This window comes from Chrysochloris asiatica, unplaced genomic scaffold, assembly GCF_000296735.1.
Source record: "Chrysochloris asiatica unplaced genomic scaffold, ChrAsi1.0 scaffold00040, whole genome shotgun sequence".
Classification (NCBI taxonomy): Eukaryota; Metazoa; Chordata; class Mammalia; order Afrosoricida; family Chrysochloridae; genus Chrysochloris; species Chrysochloris asiatica.
In genome coordinates this window covers 16588996-16608058 of record NW_006408558.1, presented here as the reverse complement: position 1 = coordinate 16608058, position 19063 = coordinate 16588996, and the positions used below count along the sequence as shown (strand labels likewise).

The 19063-nt window shown below is 47.5% G+C and overlaps 1 protein-coding gene across 1 annotated transcript in view; it reads right to left on the bottom strand.

Annotated features, from left to right (window-relative positions):
- The window catches only part of CPT1A (carnitine palmitoyltransferase 1A (liver)), a 72782-nt gene that overhangs the window by 30838 nt on the left and 22881 nt on the right, over positions 1-19063 (bottom strand). The window contains exons 3-9 of the mRNA XM_006860826.1: positions 16050-16221; positions 13681-13782; positions 11173-11310; positions 8880-8957; positions 6905-7012; positions 5954-6041; positions 1519-1714 (exon numbers count right to left, since the gene is read on the bottom strand). Of these exons, the coding sequence (XP_006860888.1) occupies positions 1519-1714; positions 5954-6041; positions 6905-7012; positions 8880-8957; positions 11173-11310; positions 13681-13782; positions 16050-16221 (882 nt within the window). The remainder of the gene's footprint in view (positions 1-1518; positions 1715-5953; positions 6042-6904; positions 7013-8879; positions 8958-11172; positions 11311-13680; positions 13783-16049; positions 16222-19063) is intronic.

Below are 19063 nucleotides of genomic sequence, written 5' to 3'. Positions count from 1 at the left end.
TGGTCCATGGGGGGGATTGTAAGCATTGTGATGAAACAAGTTGTATGATTTGTTGAATGTAAAACTGATGATCTATCCTGTAAACTTACACACAATCCACAATAAAAACGAACTAAATAAACCACAACAAATCAGCAGTTTCAGCATTGGAGGGACTCATAGCTTCTTCCTTCTCGCTGCTTCTTCAGTTTTAGGAGCACAAAGAAGTCTGGAGGGGAAAGATCAGAATTGTAAGGTGGATGGATCCGGTCAGGTTTCCTAACAAAATTCTCATAGGAAGACCGTATCAGCACATGTCTAAAAACATTCCAAGAAGGAGCAACCTCCCAAGAAGGAGCAAGTGCATTGTCATGATGGGAAAAAAACTCCAGGGTGCAACTTTCCTGGCCTTTTCTGACCAATGAGACATTTGTTAATTTTCTTAAAACTTTTCCCACAACAACCTCATGATCATCCTATCTCCTTCACAAAAACCTACCAAGATGATTCCTTTGGAACTGCAAAGACAGTCACCGTAACCTTCTGAGCTGACCTTTGGTAGGCACTGCTTTGAGTGGACCCTCCTCTGAGGACCCCTAACAAGACTAAGACATGTGCGTGTGTCTGCCTGAGAGAACTGTCTGCAGCCACCCACTGATGGCAGAGACACGTTTAGACAGGTGTTGTTTAAAATCAACCCCCTCCTTAGAAGCCAGAATTGACCAGACTTCATCGCTCATACTCTGGACTTGTTGTCAGGAGGGACTTGTTGTCAGGGGAAGGACATCATGCTTGGTAAAGTGGAGGGTCAGCGAAAAGTAGGGAGACCCTCAATCAGATGGATTGGCAGTGGCTGCAGCAGTGGGCTCAAGAGTAACCATGCAATATTGTGAAGCTGGCACCGGACTGGGCAGTGTTTTGTTGCATCGTGCCTGGGGTTGTTATAAGTCAGAACCGACTTGACTGCACCTAACAACAACAATGTATGAACTGGAACCCTGGTAGCAATACTTTTTGACTGACCCTCCTACACCTATCTGCCTGTAGTACAGAGAGGGCGAAGGTATCCCCTGTGCCCGGAATGCCCACTATGGGACAAAGGCAGTGAGGACTGAGCCCCCCCACCGCCAGGTGTTTACTGCCACCTGCCAAAGCCAACATTACCACCCTTTAACAGATCATGGCTACAGAAGGGAACTGTAAAGGACTCCCCAAACCCCAAAATACTACTGCCGTCAAGTCAGTTCTGACTCGTGGCGACCACAGGTGTTTCAGAGCAGAACTGTTTCATAGGGTTTTCTTGGGGTTCATTTTTATAGAAGTAGCTTGCCAGTCCTTTCTTACGTGGTACTGCTGGGTGAGTTCGAACGACCAATCCACAAATGCCTCAACCCACTGTCTGCAAGTCGATGGCGACTCCTAGTGGCCCTGTAGGGCAGAGCCGAAGAGCTCCACAGGATCCCAAAACTGCTAAGTGTTCACAGAAGCAGACAGCCGCATCTGCCTCTCAAGGACAGGCTGTGAAAAGGCGCAGCTCACCTCTCGCCCGCCGTGAGCGCCGCCAGCTTGGCTTCACCCGCCTGGGGCTCGGAAGGGTCGTCCAGGATCCTCTGAATCTGCTGTTCGATTTCCCGGGGTTTCAGCAGCCGGCCGTCATGGTAAAGCCAGACCTTGAAGTAACGCCCTCTGTGGTAGATGACGATGTGCTTGCTGTCTTTGATGTGCTGGATGGTGTCTGAAGGCACAGAAACAGAAATCAGACTCAGGACAAGGACAACTTATCAGCACGCATACTCCCCCGACGCTGCCGTTCACGAGTCCGTTTCTCAAGGATCCGTAAAGTGGCGCGTAGACAATCAGACCGACATGGTGGTTTGTAACAGTGGGCTGAAACAGAGCTACAACTGTGAGAATGGTGTAGGACCGGGCACGTCTTGTTCTGCTATCTGCAAGGTCGTTACGAGTCAGAGACGGCCCGACAGTTACTAATACCAACAACAGAATGAGAGTCAAGGGCTCGGACAGCGGACCCATATTCTAAGCTCAGCTCTCCCATCAGTGGAGGCAGAATCTTCGGAATAAACCAATTGAACCCTCTATGCCTCTACTTTCTCACCTATAAAATGGAGTAATACTGGCTTCCTTGTACAGATGTGAAAAATAAAGAGACAATGGATACTAGAAATGGAGAGGAAGTGGGAAGAGTGATGTTACCTTGTGGAGTGCAACCAATGACATGAAACAAAAGGGCTATGAATTGTTGAATGGCAAACTGATCTGTTCTGTAAACCTTCATCCAAATTCATAATATAAGGCTTAAAAACAGAGCCAGTATCGGAGTCCTGGCGTGGCGCTGTGGGTTAATGCGCCAGACTGCAAGGCGCATTTGAACTGCAAGCTCGGTGGTTCAAGCTCACCAGCTGCTCCTCGGAAACCCTGTACAGGGTCGCTATGGGTCGGAACCAACTTGATGACACTTGACAACAACAACATCCGTAACACATTCATTGCTATGTGGTAGACATTTGAACCAGGCCCTTATTTTTCATTAATGAACTGACAACCGGGCAAACAGGAAAATGTTCTTAAAATGGAATTAGAAATGACTAAAACAAAGGGAGCGCATCTGCAGCGCACAAGCAGAATGCGGGACCTCATCCAGAGAAGCAGCAGCGCCAGAGATGGAGGCAGAGATGGGGGCATGGAGAGGGGGAGTGGCTGAGGACTCTAGATTCAAGGACTAAGACGAGAAGGTGGTGGCCTTTGGAGATGTAAATTATTATATATACCTGAGTAGGTTTTTTGTTTGTGTGTTTTTAAAAAGCTAAAGTGGATATCGAGAAATACTGTTAACTGATGGTACATGGAGGGGATTATCATCATTGTAATGAAACAAGGTGTATGGTTGGTTTGTTGAATGTAAAACTGATGATCTGCCCTGTAAACTTTCACTCAATCCACAATAAAAACCTTAAACAAAAATAAAAATAAAACAAGAAACACATCTGCGACCTCAAGCATCATTTCTTAAAGTTTAAACGTCGCAGGAATATGATGAAATAAGCTTATTCAACAAATAGTAATCAAGTCCCCCCAGGAACCGCAGAGTGTGGGGCAGGGGGCATGGCTGCGCAGGAGACGCTAGAGTTGGAGGTCGTATGCCGTAGAGCAGCTTCTGACTCATAGCGACCCTGTGTATGGGTTCCGAGGCTGTAATTTGTTACAGGAGCAGAAACAGCCTCATCTTTCTCCCTAGGAGCCGCTGGTGGATTTGAACTGCTGACCTTTCAGTGGAACAGCCCAACTCGCTGTAACCCACTACACTACCAGGACTGCTTGACACAAGACTCCATGGGAATAATTAGATACGTAACCAGTGTTACACAGTCTGAGAGGCTGAACAACCGTAAGGCAGAGGAACCAACCAGCAGTCTAGGGGTTCTGAAAGTCCTGCCCAACCCCAAGAAGTGATGACTCAAAAGGGAATTTGTAGATAAAACACACCCCAAAATAAAACAAGAGTCGATTCCAACTCACATACTCCTTAGGGTTTCTGCAACTGTAAATATTTACAGGAGCAGCTGGTGGGTTTGAACAGCCGACTTTGGGATTAGTTGTCCAACGCTTAACCCACTGTGCCACTAGGGCTCCCTCGATAAAACCAAAACAACCCATTGCAAACAAGTCCGTTCAGACCCGCAGCGACCCTGGGTCAGAGGAGAAATGCCCACACAGGGTTCCCAAGGCTGAAATATCTTTACAGAAGCTGACAGCCATTCCTGTCTCTCGAGGGGCAGTCAGTGGTGGGTTCGAACTGCCGACCTTGGAGTCAGCAGTCCAATGTTTAACCCACTCCACCACTGGGACTCCTTGACTATAGCATTAACTTCATCAATATTCATTCTTGAGCTAACTTTTAAAAATGCTTTGCAAATTGGAAAACCGAGAAAGCAGGAAACAAACATGGGGGATTTTTAGAGCATCTCTGATTTCTGCCAGGGAGGAGGCCACCAACCCAGAGGCTGGCTTTGGGACAAGGACTCCCCAAGGGTCCCAGGTGGGATGTTTTTCTGGACAGTTAACAGCACACTCGGAACACCGGATCAGCAGGGACTCTCCTCAGCAACTGGCTTCCAAAGCAACGTGGACAGACAGACAGACATAGACAGAAAAACAACCACCACATAGAGCATCCCTGACCCAAGAGGTGGAGGTGGATAACTGTGAAAATGACCATTTTGAGGGAAGAAGGTACGGTTCCATTTACAGAGTTCCACGGGAGGGAAATCTAGAGAGGAGGACATTGATTGCCTGGAATTGGGGTGGAGGTGGGCAGTGCGGGGTTTTTTTTGAGGGGTGGATATTCTACAATGAGTTCGTTGTAAGGATGGCTACAGAATTCTGAGAATAAACTAAAACTCATCGGATTATACATTTTGAATGAACTGCAAGGCATGTAAGTTATATCTCAATAAAACTGTCAAGGTTATCAAGGAGGGGGCTTGGAACGACCTATCAGGAAGGGCTTAAACCCAGCTCACAGCAGGTCAGTTACAGGTAAGGTGAGGGTCACAGACAGTTTCTGGTGGGCCTGGGACAGTCTGATCTGACACCTGCTGTGTTCCCTCCCACGAGTGTCCCGGCTCACAAGTTCAATTCTGTGCCCATCCTGTGTCAAGAGGGGGCTCCTATCACCCAGGCCAGGCAGCTGGTACCTGAGCGGCTGGACCTCAGGTCCTGTCTTGGCCACTGCCCTGGGCTTGGGCAGAACAAACCTCCTAGGAGAACCCAACGAAAGGACAGAAATTTCCCTAACCAGACCCAGAGAGCAGTCTTTCTGACAGAAGAGCTACAGAAGTCCGCACACGACTCTGAGGCCAGAACTAGGTGGTACCCTGTGACCACTGCTGACCACTCTGAAAGAGCCTTAACAAAAGGTCCTGGAGAGAGTGTGAGGCGGGGTGGACCAGAATTCAGCATCATAAAAAGACCAGGCTTACTGGTCGCATAGAGATTTTGGAACCCCCGAGCCTATGGTGCTTAGAGAGTCATCAGGTTTGGAACTGAACTCCCCCCGTGGTTCAGTCTTCAGTCAGTCAGCCTACAGACAGGTCTACAAGAGAAGCGAGGACACACGCCTTAGAAGAACTGACCACTAACTTTTGTCGTACTGTGGTGACTTATGAGTTGCTGTGATTCTGAAAACTATGCCATGGGTATTTTAAATACCAGCAGGGTCACCCATGGTGGCCAGGTTTCAGATGAGCTTCCAGATGAAGACAGACTAGAAAGAAGGAAAGACGAACTACTTCGGAATACTTAGTCACTGAAAACCTTATGAATAGCAGAGAAACACTGTCAGAGAGAGTGCAGGAAAATGAGCCCCTCAGGTTGGAAGGCACTCAAAATGCGACTGGGGAAGAGCTGCCTCCTCAAAGTAGAGGTGACCGTGATGATGCACATGGAGTAAAGCCCATGGAGAAAAGCCCATGGGACCTTCATTTGCTGATGGGGCACAACTCAAAATGACGAGAAACAGCTGTCATCAATGGGCTCAAGCGTGGCAACAACTATGAGGTTGGCCCAGGACCGGGCAGTGCTTAGGGTCGCTATGAGTCGGTACCGACTCGATGGCACCTAATAACAACAATGACAACAAAGGTCCTCAAAGGCAGCAGGAGTTAGGAACAGAGGCTTGGACATACGAACCACAGGGAGGGAGCGCTGCAAGGTTGTGGGGACTGTGAACAATGACGTGAAACAAGACTTGTGTGGACTGTCGAAAAGAAAACCGACGTGCTCTGTACACCTTCACCCAACTGACAACAAAAAGTCAGACAGAGAAAATCAGAAAGGGGAAAGATGGCGACTGTCTGGGCCTCGGGAAGAGAGAGGAATCGAGGAGAAGAAAGGTGGCCCCTGGAAGCCCAGGCAGGGTCACAGACCTCCTGACATTTCTTGGGGCCTCACTCACCTGTCTCCTCCCCTGGGATCCGGGACGTGTTGAACATCCGCTCCCACTGTGCGGAGCAGAGCGGGATGGTGGATCCCAAGAGACGAATCTGTAAGAAAAACACATTTCAAATGAAAAAAAAAAACATAAAACCAACCACACTTCTACTGGGAAGAAAGGAGCAGACTGACTGACACCAGGCACTGTCCTGGGGTCTGTTTTACGCACGTAGCTTGGCTTCATCTTTCCCACATCTGGGACATGGAGCTGTGGGGGGGAGACACGCTTCAGTGCACCGTGGTGAACCCACCGTAGTTGAGTGAACTCTCACCCAACAGCAACCCTCCATGGGGTCTCTGAGACTGAATCATCAGTCTCATGTTTATCCTGCAGAGCGGCTGGTGGGCTGGAACAAAACTTGCTCTATCTCCAAGGCACTGTGTTTTCTGTGCCGGTGCAGTGGTCTGGAATCGAGCCCACAATATCTTGGAGGTGTTATCATATTTGAATGAATGAGATACTCTCATTATGGTGAGCTGGAATCGAACCTACAATATCTTGGCGGTATTGTACTATTTGAATTAACACCATACTCTCATTATTGTGATAGTTATATCACTGTGGTGGGCTGGAACCAAACCCACAATATCTCCAAGATCTGTTTGTACACGCTGCAGATTAGTGAGGGTGAGGGTAGACTGCAGTGGGGGATTTACTAATCCCATCGGAGAGGGGTTCTCAAAAAATACCAGGAGGCAGCAAACAGCCTGAGGAGAGTGAAGAGTGGGGTGAGGCCAGGGATGCCTTCGGCCACCAAGAGACAGAGAAAGGGAAGGAGCGCCCCCTAGAGGTATCAACAACACTGACACCCTGCCCTGGACCTCCAGCCCCGGAACTGTAAGGGAACAAACCCGAATGTGGTGAGCCCCCCTTCAGCCCCCATTCAGCAGTGCCTGTACACCCTTTACGTACGGGTTTGATCTCTTCCCGGTCGAGCTTGCGCCGGTAGAGCAGGATGGCGTGGATGGCGTTGCCCGCTCTGGCCGCCTGGATGTGCGTAGGTACAAGGTACAATAAATCCTGGAGAAGGAACCACAACCTCAGAGAGACGATGCCAGTGGGTAAAGGGAGGGTAGGTGCATCATCATAGGGCATTCCCACACTGTCCAACTAACAAGCACACTGGAAATCTGAGGACCAGCAGGACACAGGCAGACCACAGACATGGGCTGGCGTGGTTCGAGATCACCTCGACCAAGCCAGTATCACAACAGAGCGAGCTGTATGAAAAGTTACATCTATACCATGCCACCATCTGCTAACTGCACACTGTGGCTAAGTGCCAGGGAGTCGGTCTCAACTCAGTCACTCTGTGCAGGGTCTCCGAGGAACAGCTATAGTGGGTTTGACCTGCCAACCTTGTGGTTCGGATTCCAAGGCTTACAGTGCCACGCCAGAAGTTCAACTGTGCGAGAGGATTATGAACAAGTTCGAAATCTCGAAAGATATGAAGGGAGTATATACAGTTGGAAAAATGACGCCCATAGACTTGCTCAATGCAGGCTAGCCGCAAACTTCAATTTGTAAAAACACAGTACGTGCAGAGTGCAGTAAAGAGAGCAATGTCTGTGTGGGCAGAGTTTGAAGTTTCTCCCTCCAAAACACTCTCTCATCACAAAGGCGGAACCAGAGACTTCACAACTAGAAGCCAGCTGAACCGAGTGTTCAGACCGAACACCAGGCATGGGATGAATCAAACTTGTGTGTCATCCGATGGGAAGTTAAGACGTACAGCATCACTTCTGTGATGTCCCCTCAAAGACACAAAGACAACATCCCCTAGATCTAATCCTGAGGACGCATCAGACAGACCCAAACTGAGAAACGTGCAATGGAGCGGCTGCCTGTCATCCTGTGTGTCCACCACATTCAGGAAAAGGTTGGGAAATAACCTCCCCATCTGAGAAGATCAGCGATATGCCAACTCAGTAAGAGCACCTCACCTTAGAACTGGGTGCTCTTACAGCAAAGGTCATTACTGGGACAACTGGCAGCGGAAGTGGGATCCCAGGGTTGGGTGACCGTAACATATCTCCAGGAATTTCCCAATTATGCTGGAAAGCATGCTGGGAGGAAATAAACTCTCAAGCATCCTAGAAGCTAGGGCATCAGACATATCACTTACTCGTTAATGGTTGATGACAAAAACGAAAGTCTATACACTACACTAGAAATTTTTTCTGTGTGTCGGAGAGTGTTTCAAAAAGGGGGTGGGAGAGAAAAATTTTAAAGACGAAGAGAACTATAAATCCAGAGTAATAAGGAAAAGAAAAAAAAACAAACCAAAAATGTACAGGAAGAAAGGAATAGAGTAAGAATGAGTTTTGCCAGTGACCTGGAGGTATTAACAGTGCCCTGGAACCCAAGTGAGGCATCTTCTCACAGAACAATGGTTTAATCACTCCAAACCGGTGAATGTTCCAAAAGACAGAGGAAGAACCAAGAGAAATGAGAGCAAAATACAATGAGTGGTGCTTCACAGACTCTTAGAAAACACAAGGCAATGCTCCCAACATCATCGGGGACAAACCATTGGCCAACCCACTGTCCCTACGCTCCCAAGAGAAGCAGGGAAGGAGGCCTAAAGCCAGGCTACTGACTATCAAATTACACTCTGACATGAACACAGGCACATGGGAAGCAAAAATATTCCTGTTTGTCAAGAGCATATTTTTTTCAATCCACTGTCCTCACAGTACGCAATGCCCGGAGTTATTACACAAACATCAAAGGGCAACTTTGTGGCTCCCTGGTGGGACAGCAGGTCCCTGAACCCCACGGCTGGAGTGTCAAGTCTTGGACCTTGGAACCAAGATCAAGAGAAGCGAATGTTCCAGGCGGCCGGCAGGGCGGGTCTGCTCAGCCCAAGCTGTGACCAATGACTCACCATGGCGTAGTAATTGCTGTTGACCATCAGCGGTCCTCGTCCTCGGAGGTAGACGTACTCTTCCCACCAGTCACTCACCTGCGGGAGGCAGAGAGGAGACAGACGGCATCAGACTGAACAGGTGTGAACACGCAGGCTGCCTGGGGGTAGGAGCCCAGGGCTTCCCATCAGGGGTGGCAGAATGCCAATAGTTTGCATTTGATTGGTATCCAAAAGTTGGAGGTTTGAACCCACCCAGTGGAGCTGCAGAAGAAAGGCCTGGCTAGCTGATTACAACAAGGAAACCTTCAGGCGCATTTCTGTAACATGGGGTCCCCTAAGTCACAAATCAATGACAAAAATGAAATTGACAGCAGACATGCTAGGGTGCTATTCCAGAGAAGGGTCACCGCAACAAGACAGAAGACAAAAAAGTGGGGAACAAATGCAGAACAGATTCAAAATCAAAATATATATACATATACTAGCTTGTCTGATGAACCCTGGTACAGCGTGAGGTAAACACTGGACTGCTAAGCACAAAGCCGGCAGTTCAAACCCACAACTGCTCCTCAGAAACCCTACACAGGGTCGCTGTGAGTCGGAATAGACTCAACAACACTTCACAACAACTTGTCTGACAGAGACTGGTGGAACCCCCAAGAGTAGCCCTTAGGCACCCTTCAACCCTGGACCTGAACCCACCTGGAGACCACCTTTCAGCCAAACAACAAACAGGCCTACCAAGTGAACAAGAATACTCGTGAGAAACGAACTCCTGCAAACAATCAACCGTACGAAACCAAAAGGGCAGCATTTGCCCCAAAACAGAGCTCAGAGGCAGGAAGGGGCAGGAAAGATGGGTGAAGGGAAACAGGGAACCGGAACTCAGAACGGAAGTGAGAAGAGTACTGTCCCACTGAAGGAAGTGCAACTAATGTCACAAAACAAAATGCTGAGTGGAAAATGAATTTGCTCTGCAAACTTTCACCCAAACCACAATTTCAAAAAGAGAGATTCTCTCATTCTAAAATTTCCAACAAAAGTCCCAGCAAAAAAAAACAAACAAACAACTAAATGAGGACTATAGGTTTTAAGTCAAGACACATCTGGAAGGTGTTTTTATATTCTAGATGGTAAAAGAAAAAAAGCATAATAGAAATGAAATGACGAATGTTCGACTGCTCATTTTTTTTTTGCATCGACAAGTTAAATTACGCTCCCATACAATAATAGCTGTGAGGTTGGCACAAGGTTTCTGGGAGTTGGAACCAAGAGCACAGTAACTCACAACAAAGTGAGCAAGGATGAGAGGGACCTACTCCTACCAAGCCCTGATATTCTCAATAGGTTCAAACATGCGGAAGTTGGGCGATGAATAAAGCAGATGGTAGGAGAGTTGATGCATTTGAGTTATGGTGTTGGAAGAGAAAATGAAAATACCATGGCCTGTCAGAAGAACAAATAAATCTCTGCTGGAAGAAGTACAACCAGAATGCTCCTTAGACGCTAATATCGCCAGACCCTGGAGAAGGACTGTGTGCTTGGTAAAGTGGAGGGGTCACTGAAAAGGAAGGAGATGAACTGGCACAGGGGCAGCAGCAATGGGCTCAAGGTTGATGCAGGACCAGGCAGGGTTTCATTATGTTGTCCACGATGTTGCTGGTACTGACTCGATAACACCTAACAACCACCACCATCAACACAGAAGAGCCAAGAGAGGAGCTGATCCTTTCGACCCGGGGTCCCGATGCTGGATAACTCCAAGACTCGGGGAAAGTCGGAGCTCAAGAACGTCTTCCCCAGGAACCATAGAGACAAAGCCTTTCTCTAGAACTAATGCCTTCAACTCAGACTCCTCACCTCCTAAATGGTGAGAGAATACATTTGTTTGTTAAAACAGAACTAAGACAATTCAGGTCAGTCACCTGTCCATACCAGGTGCTGATCCCAGGAGCCCACACATGTTTCTACTACCCAGGATCCAAGTGACCGGCACCCTCCTCCCACCGAACCCACCAGCATCTTCTCTCTCCACAGCCTCCTGGGACCAGGTCTGAGGTCTATAACATTTGGTTAACATATATATGCACACTGAAGAGTGTAAGTCTTGCAGAACTTGAACTGTTAAATCATCACTGTACAGCACACACACACACAAACATTGCCCACACAAGTTCCCCCCTGTGCACAGGATAAAGCCATCATCCCTCGACAGACACCTTGTGCGCATCACCTAAACCGTCAGATCAGCTCTGTTCTCCCTGCCCCCCAGACTTGTGTCTGCATGTGGCCAGTGTGTGTGTGCACTTACATAATTCGTAGCCCACCAGGATTTGAGCTTCAAGTACCACTGAAGTTTTGGTCCAAGGTTGACAGCAAAGTCCTGCGCCAGCTCTGTCATGCGTCTGAAGTCCTCCTCCTTCATGAGAGGTCTGACTGACTCCAGGTACTGACGTTGAAGGAAGAACAGAGTGAATACAATGATACTTAAAGCCCACAGCATCCTCAGCTGTCCCTGTCCCTGAGAGAAGATCACAGCTGAATGAAAAGGCCTTCGCATCTTCCCCACACTGGTCCTCAGACAAGTCAGCGTACATAAATGTGACATGGTATTTTACGATGGTGGTGGTGATGGTTATGTGCTGTGGAATCGGAACCGACTCATAGTGACCCTGCACAGGGTTTCCGAGGCTGTAAATCTTTACGGGAGCAGGAAGCCTCATCTTTCTCCTGCGGAACAGCTGGTAGTTTCAAACTGCTGACCTTAAGGTTCGCAGCCCGATTCGTAACCACTACGCTACCAAGTTCCCTGTATTTTAGAGTAAGAACACACAATTAAACAACTTTTTCTCCTCTTGGCAGGAAAGCTCTCTAAACCCCACATCCCATACCATCACCAAGGGAAATTCGAGGGTGTCAGATCATTGGATTAATGAGAACATTTCAGTTACATCTTCCTTTCCTGGTCTGACCTTTAACGAAACAGCTCTTTTCCTCTAAGCGGCAACAGCCTGGGGAGGTGGACAGTGTGTGAGGGGCGTCAGCCACGTGGCTGGGGTGGCAGGGGTCAGATGAACGGAGACAGAGAGGTCACAAGGACAGCATTTTTCACACCCCCACCCACTTTGAGAAGCACTAAGGTGTATCAGCTCACACACCCAACATTTCTAGAAGTCACCCTAAAACTTCTGTAATATACATAAGTAAGAATGTCTAGAAAGTCAGTCAGCTGTGACCCCTGCTTTGTGACTTTCAACCAGGTCAGTTGTTGTTGTGAGCTGCTGTTGAGTCAGCCTGTGACTCAGAGCAATTTCATACACGACGGACCGAAACACTACCCAGGCCCAGCGTCATCCCCGTGAGAGACTGCAGAACTGGACGGCTGTGATCACCAGGCCTTTCTTCCTCGTCTTACTCTGGAAGCTCCACTGAAACCTGTCCAACATCCGGGCACCTTGAAAGCCTCCAGAGACAGATGGGTGGTGGACGTGCATGATACACATGGGCTGGGAATCAAACCCAGGTCTTGCGCATGGTAGGCGAGAGTTCCACCTCGGACCATGCTGCCCTCTAGACAAGTTAGTGTCTGCTGTACAAAGTGCTTTGGGGCAGTAGTCCACACCTGAGTCTCTCCTTGGGGGTTTAAAGATAAAATCTCAGCCCCAAAACAGGTCTGCTGTTACACCGCTCTAGGCTTATTCAGGTAAAATGTCAGGAGTGAGGCGGAAAACCACACTGAAATCACAGACATGAAGGAACCCGCTGAGGATGACTGGAAGTTTCCTGGGTGTAGCAAAATGGAGACTGCAAATGTGGAGGAAACGAAGCTTCATGCCTGGCTAGTGGGGACCTAAAACGGGGCAACCACTCTGATAAACAGTCTGGCAGTTCATGACAAACGGAAACACAGAATTATCTGATGAGCCAGCAATTCCGCTCCTACGTATAAACCCCAAAGTCATGAGAGCATGTAGGTGAGCAAAAACCTGCTCACAGATGTTTCCCATAGCACTATTTACAACAGTCAGAAGGTAGAAACAGCACAGGGTCCATCAACAGAGGAATGTATTTGCAAAAATGAGGCCCGGTCATGCTATCGACTCTTACTCAGCCATGGAAAAGAATGAAATTCTGATCTATTCTGCAACACAACCGAACCTTAAAAACATTCTGCTGAGTCAAAGAAACCCAGACACAAAAGACTGCATAGTGTACAGATGCCGTTGTAGTATTCCAGTATCAGTAAACAATGTGGGCCACCAGACGCAAGAACACATCTGTCTTGGGAGAAGTAATGCAGATCGCTCATTAGAAAAGCGAGGGTGGTGAGACTTGGTCTCTTACACTTTGGACATGTGATCAGGAAGGACCAGTCTCTGGAGGACATCATGCTTGGTAAGGTAGAAGGTCAGTAGATAAGAGGACAAGCCTCAATGAAACAACCTGACCCAGTGGCTGCAGCTGGGGAAGGCGCCGGACCAGGCAATGTTTCGTTCTGCCCCGCACACTGCCACTGGGGAGCCTGCTTTGAAATAGGGAGGAGGCTTGAAAATGAGCATTTTCCTGAGACAGGCTTGGGACCGACCATCACCCCTACACCCAGCGCCTCAACCCTTCAAGCGGTTTCTTTAGCAGGTACTTGCGAGGTGCTGTTACATCCAGTGAAAAAGAGAGTTTCACTAACAACCCTGCGAGGTACTGAGGACGCAAATGACCGCCCAGTGGTGCTAAGTGAATTCGCAGTCGTAATTAAGACATAAGTTTTTTGGTCAAAAACACAACCAACATGTGTGCACAGTGGGCACTCAGTTTGACCCACCCTGGTCACGGTGTCCTTCACGGCTGGGACTGGCAGGCGTGGCAGTGAGGTCTGAAAGCTGTACAGCATGGGTTTGCGGCCTGAAAAGATCTTCACCATACCCTTTAAAGCAAAACAAGTTACAACTTAAAGACCAAGACTGTACTGAGACCCCGAAGCCAGTTCTCAAATCCATACGACTCACTGATTATTTACAGATTTTCTGTGGTGGTCCCTTATCCCTTGGGTCCATTTCTGTCCCCATACTCACAGACCCTAGCAAACCACATGTAACTCCCAAGCAAACATTATACTGATAACCAGAGTCTGAGGGAAGCTTGGCTACAGCTTATTGGTGTGGCTGGCTGGCATCTGTGGTACTGAATACAACTTCAATACCTATGTCTGTGAGCCCTGGGAGGCTCGTGCGTAGGGTCTGAGCTGAGCAGCCTGAGGGGGCCTCGAACCATCCCTGTAGGAAACCATGTGGTCATGTCCCTCATAGGCCGGCCTACTATTATTGTATCTGCTTGAGGTAGAATGATCTAAACTTGACCAGACTGCGAAGAATGTTCTAGAGCGCATGTTGGTGGGATGTGGAGAAATCATACTGGAGACACTTGGAGCTGAGGAGTGTTGGGACTCAACCTACAGTGGCGTGGAGACCTTCTGAGGAAGTGTCACATCACATCTGTGTACCGTGTACGGACTATCGCCACGTGTCTTCTTGCTGTACCATTTGGTTTCTCTGGAAATCGGAAAACTTTCAGCCAAGAAATAGCTAGAGGGTGGTTTGGAACAAGGAAGTCTGACATCAAGGGCATGCGTTGGTGACCCCTGGAAGTTTTCAGCTGCGGGGACAGCAGGCCCGGTCGCAGTAGCGCCATCGCCTGGGGACAGTGAGAACATACAGAAGGCACCCTCTTCAGGTCGGAACTGAAACAGCTCACAGAGCTTGTTTCACTTAGGAAACTAGGAAGTCCCACCATGAGAACACAAGCTTTAGGAGAAGCTACAGGACAAAGCAGAACTATTCTATAGGGTTTCCAAGGCTGTCAATCTGTACAGACGTAGACGGCCACATCTTCCTCCCACAAAGTGGCTGGCCGGTTCAAACTCTAGCAGCCTCCAGGACCTCCTCATTCTGACAAGGCCACTTAACAAAGCAAGGGTTAACACAATCCAAATACTTTAGATGTTAAAACAGAAGACGGCCTTCAAGGCTACTGTAAATTGAGAAGCAACACTCTGTTCAACTCCAAGTGACTATGGGCCATTTCTCCACCTTCCCTCACCAAGTGCTCTAGAACTTTCCTTGAGTCTGTTAGCATAAGATGACTAAGTTGGTAAATTTACCATTTGCTTCTTTGGAAACAAGGTTCCTGGGAGCTAGGTGGGCATGAAGTAAGTAGGTAAGGGTTCAGGGGGGAAACAGTGAGGGGCAGACACCCACTCACAGGCCTAGAGGGCATACAGGGCCCAAGACTGAAGACGGAGGTCTCCAAAATCCAGAGATGGCTCCCACCTTGGTTTCATTTCAGAAAGCCCCAGTTGATTTAAAACCTTTACACGCTGGAACTTGGACAAATATCATGCACATGCCAAAGCAATTCACTTTGAACAAATGGAACTTCGGGCTGACGGCCAAGGCCAGCTTCAGAGCACACTAGATCAAACCATGAATCATGGGCGTCCCTGTCAAGGGGGTCAGCTGACGGAAGACACAGAATGTCTGGCTACACGTGAGTCAGAGATGCTACAAGGCAGCAGCTTCTATGCTGTAAACGAGGAAAGCTGCAACGAACAACTCCTTGTATTTTATAGACAGCCGACTTGGCTAATAAAATGTCCAGCATTCTCTAGCACCATGAAAGGAAAATCATTCTGGGGCCTAAACATATGCATGAGGGTGAATTAAGCCCCTCCAGCATATAAGGAGTGGTAGTGGTGGTGGTGGTGATGTGCCATGCATGGCGTCGGTTCCAACTCATGGCGACCCTGCACAGGGTTTCCGAAGCTATAAATCTTTACGGGAGGCAGAATGCATCTTTCTCGTGTGGAACAGCTGGTAGTTTCGAACTGCTGACCTTGAGGTTTGCAGCCTGATTCGTAACCACTACACTACCAGAGAGTACTGCGGGTTAATGCACTGGGCTGCCAAGTCGGTTTGAACCCCAAGGTCAGCAGTTCAAGCTCATCAGCTGTTCCTGGGAGATACAGGGTTGCTATGGGTTGGAACCAACTCAACAGCGCTTAACAACAACAAGAAGCAAGTAAGGACACTACCCAGACCCCACACCATGTGTCAAAGGACAGAAAGTTCCACAAGGATCTACATTTCAAGAACAAACCCACCGATACAAGAGCCCCACAGAGCCCAAGTGAATTACCATCCAGATCTTTGTGGCGCGGCTCATCTTGCCGTGCTCGGTGAACATCCACCCGTGGTAGGAGAGCAGGACCTTGAGTGAATAGCGCATGGTGACAATGAGCGCCACCCACAGGCCGGTGCCGAAAAGGACACCACTGACCACGTTCTTCGTCTGGCCCGACATGTAGTCACTGTGAGAACAAAACCAGACAGAGCGTAAACACGTGAGTGTGGGCCACAACTGAGCAAGGCTTGCACTAAAAAACGGAAGGAGCCCCACCTCATCTGTCACATGGTGGGATCTGTTTCATGTTGCCGTGTTACTAGAAGCTTTGTCAACAGTACTTCAAGTACCGGCAGGGTCACCCCCCCTGGTAGACAGGTTTCAGCAGAGTTTCCAGACTATGACAGATTAGGAGGGAAAATCTGGTGATCGACTTCCAAACACCAGCCAATGAAAACCATATAGATCGTAACAGAATGTTCTTCACTACATATAGCGTGAAGGAGCTCTGGCAGCGTAGTGGTTACACGTTGGGCTGCTAACCTCAAAGTCAGCAGTTCGAAACTATGAGCTGTTCCGTGGGAGAAAGATGAAGCTGTTTGCTCTCACAAAGATTTACAACCTCAGAAACCCGATTCAGAGTTGCTATGAGTTGGAACCGACTCCATGGCACATACCCAATCAACCAACATATAGCACTAGGTTGGAAGGCATGGAAAATACACAGTGGCTTGAAACGTTGAACTCAAGCATACCGACCATCATAAAAATGGAGTTCTTGTTAAGTGTCTTCGAGTCAGTTCCAACACAAGCAACCCAGTGTTCTGGGGTTCTGAGAATTCTGAGCAGAGAGCCTCATCTTTCTTCTGTGGCGCGGCTGATGAGCTCAAACCATCAACCTTGTTCCCACTCTTGTGCTTATCCTACAGAGCCACCATTCTCCCCCTAAAATTTTGTTCTATTGTAACATGGGGTACCTGCCTCTGTCAACCCAATGAGAGAGCACGTACCCCCAAGTGGGAATTGCTCCCCATTACACAGAGATGGTATGGTCCCTGTGGGACCACCTCTTAAAAGAGTTACAGAGGATACCTTCTGACCTGAGGATGAACCACCAAGACTAGTTTACATAATCAGTGAAAAGGAAGACTTTCAATGGCAAAGCCAATGCTGGTAGGCTGCTGACTGTACCTCACCCGCCCACAATGAAACCACACAACATGTACTGCCTTGTGTGGGGACACCGGGCAAGTCCCAGCAACTTTTCCTGCTCTTCATGTTCCGTTTTGTTTTCCTTTCTTTCAAACATACCTTGGGATTTTGCAATAACACTTAAGAAACTCAAGTCGTCTGGCACAAGTTGCACTTAAACTATTTACATCAAAAGAGCTTGCTTTTACATGATGAAACTAATAAATGTCATTTTAAGCAAAAATCTCCCCAAATTCATAAAAGGGGGGAGGGAGCTTTTGATGGAGGTAGGAATATTTATCATGGATAAATGAAGTTGCTCACAGGAATAATCATTTAAATATTAAGTACAAAAAATGATTTCATTTGAGATGCAAAGTTGAATATTTCAAAGGAAAGGAAAGCCCAAACACTAGTAAGTAATGCAGGTATTCCTACATCTTGGTGGTTTTGTTTTCAGCGTTAGCTTTAGTTATTTTAAGACTGGAAAATGTTTCAAAAATAGAATGTTTACGGGTGCTTTCATATTATTAAAACAGCCAACACATGCATTAAAGGTATATCCAATATTCATAAATGATCAACAGTGGCACTGTAGGATAAGCACTGGACTGTGAGCTATAACATTGGCAGTCCAAACCCACCAGCTGCTCCTTGGAAACCCTGTACAGGGTCGCAATGACAGCACTTAACAACAACAACAAATACAAAGAGATGTCTTCAAGGTAAAATTCTGTTGTTTCAAAACTTATCATTCAAATATTGCCTCAAAATGTAACTGCGGTCTCGGTTTTAAACCTTTCTAAATAATGTCACTTAAAAGCAAACTTAGACTTTGGAATTTAAGAAGCTATCTTTAGCGTAGTGATTACGAATCGGGCTGCGAACCTTAAGGTCAGCGGTTCGAAACTACCAGCTGCTCCGCGGGAGAAAGATGAGGCTTTCTACTCCTGTAAAGATTTACACCCTCGGAAACCCTGTACAGGGTCGCTATGGGTCGAAACCGACTCGACGGCACTTAACAACAACAACAACATCTTCCAGATAATCTATACTTTGGTTGGTGGGGGTTACGTTCTGTGAAGTCGGTTCTGACTCACAGAGACCCTGTACAGGGTTCCCGAGGCTGTATATCTTTACGGGAGCAGAAAGCCTCAGCTTTCTCCCGTGGAAGAGCTGTCCTATACTTTAAATTCCTAAATTCAGATTCATAAATCTATAAAGACACAGCTACTTGTCAAAAACCAAACTGCATTTCAGCATAAACTAATTAATGAAACTTATAAGGTTTTCAGTGACTAAATATTAGGAAATAGTTCATCTCTCCTTCTTTCTAGTATTCTGGAACACTTAATTGTGCTCACAAGGAATCTGTACATAGACCCAGAGGCAGTAGTTTAAACAGAACATGGGGAACACTGAATGGTTTAAAATTAGGAAAGGTGTGTGACAAGGTTGTATTCTTTCACCATACTCATTCAACCTGTATTTGAGCAAATAAGCCAAGACACTGGGTTATATGAAGAAAAACGTGGCACAGGATTGGTGGAAGACTCATTAACAACCTGGGATATGCAGATGATACAACCTTGCTTGCTGAAAGTAAAGAAGACTTAAAATACTTACTGATAAAGATCAAAGAGCACAGCCTTCGGTATGGATTGCATCTCAGTGTAAAGAAAAGAAAAATCCTCACCACTGGACCATTAAACAACATTCTTATCAACGGAAAAAAAGATTGAAGTTGTCAAGGACTTCATTCTTCTTGGATCAACTATCAACACTCATGGAAGCAGCAGTCAAGAAATCAGACGACGTATTGCATTAGGCAAATCTGC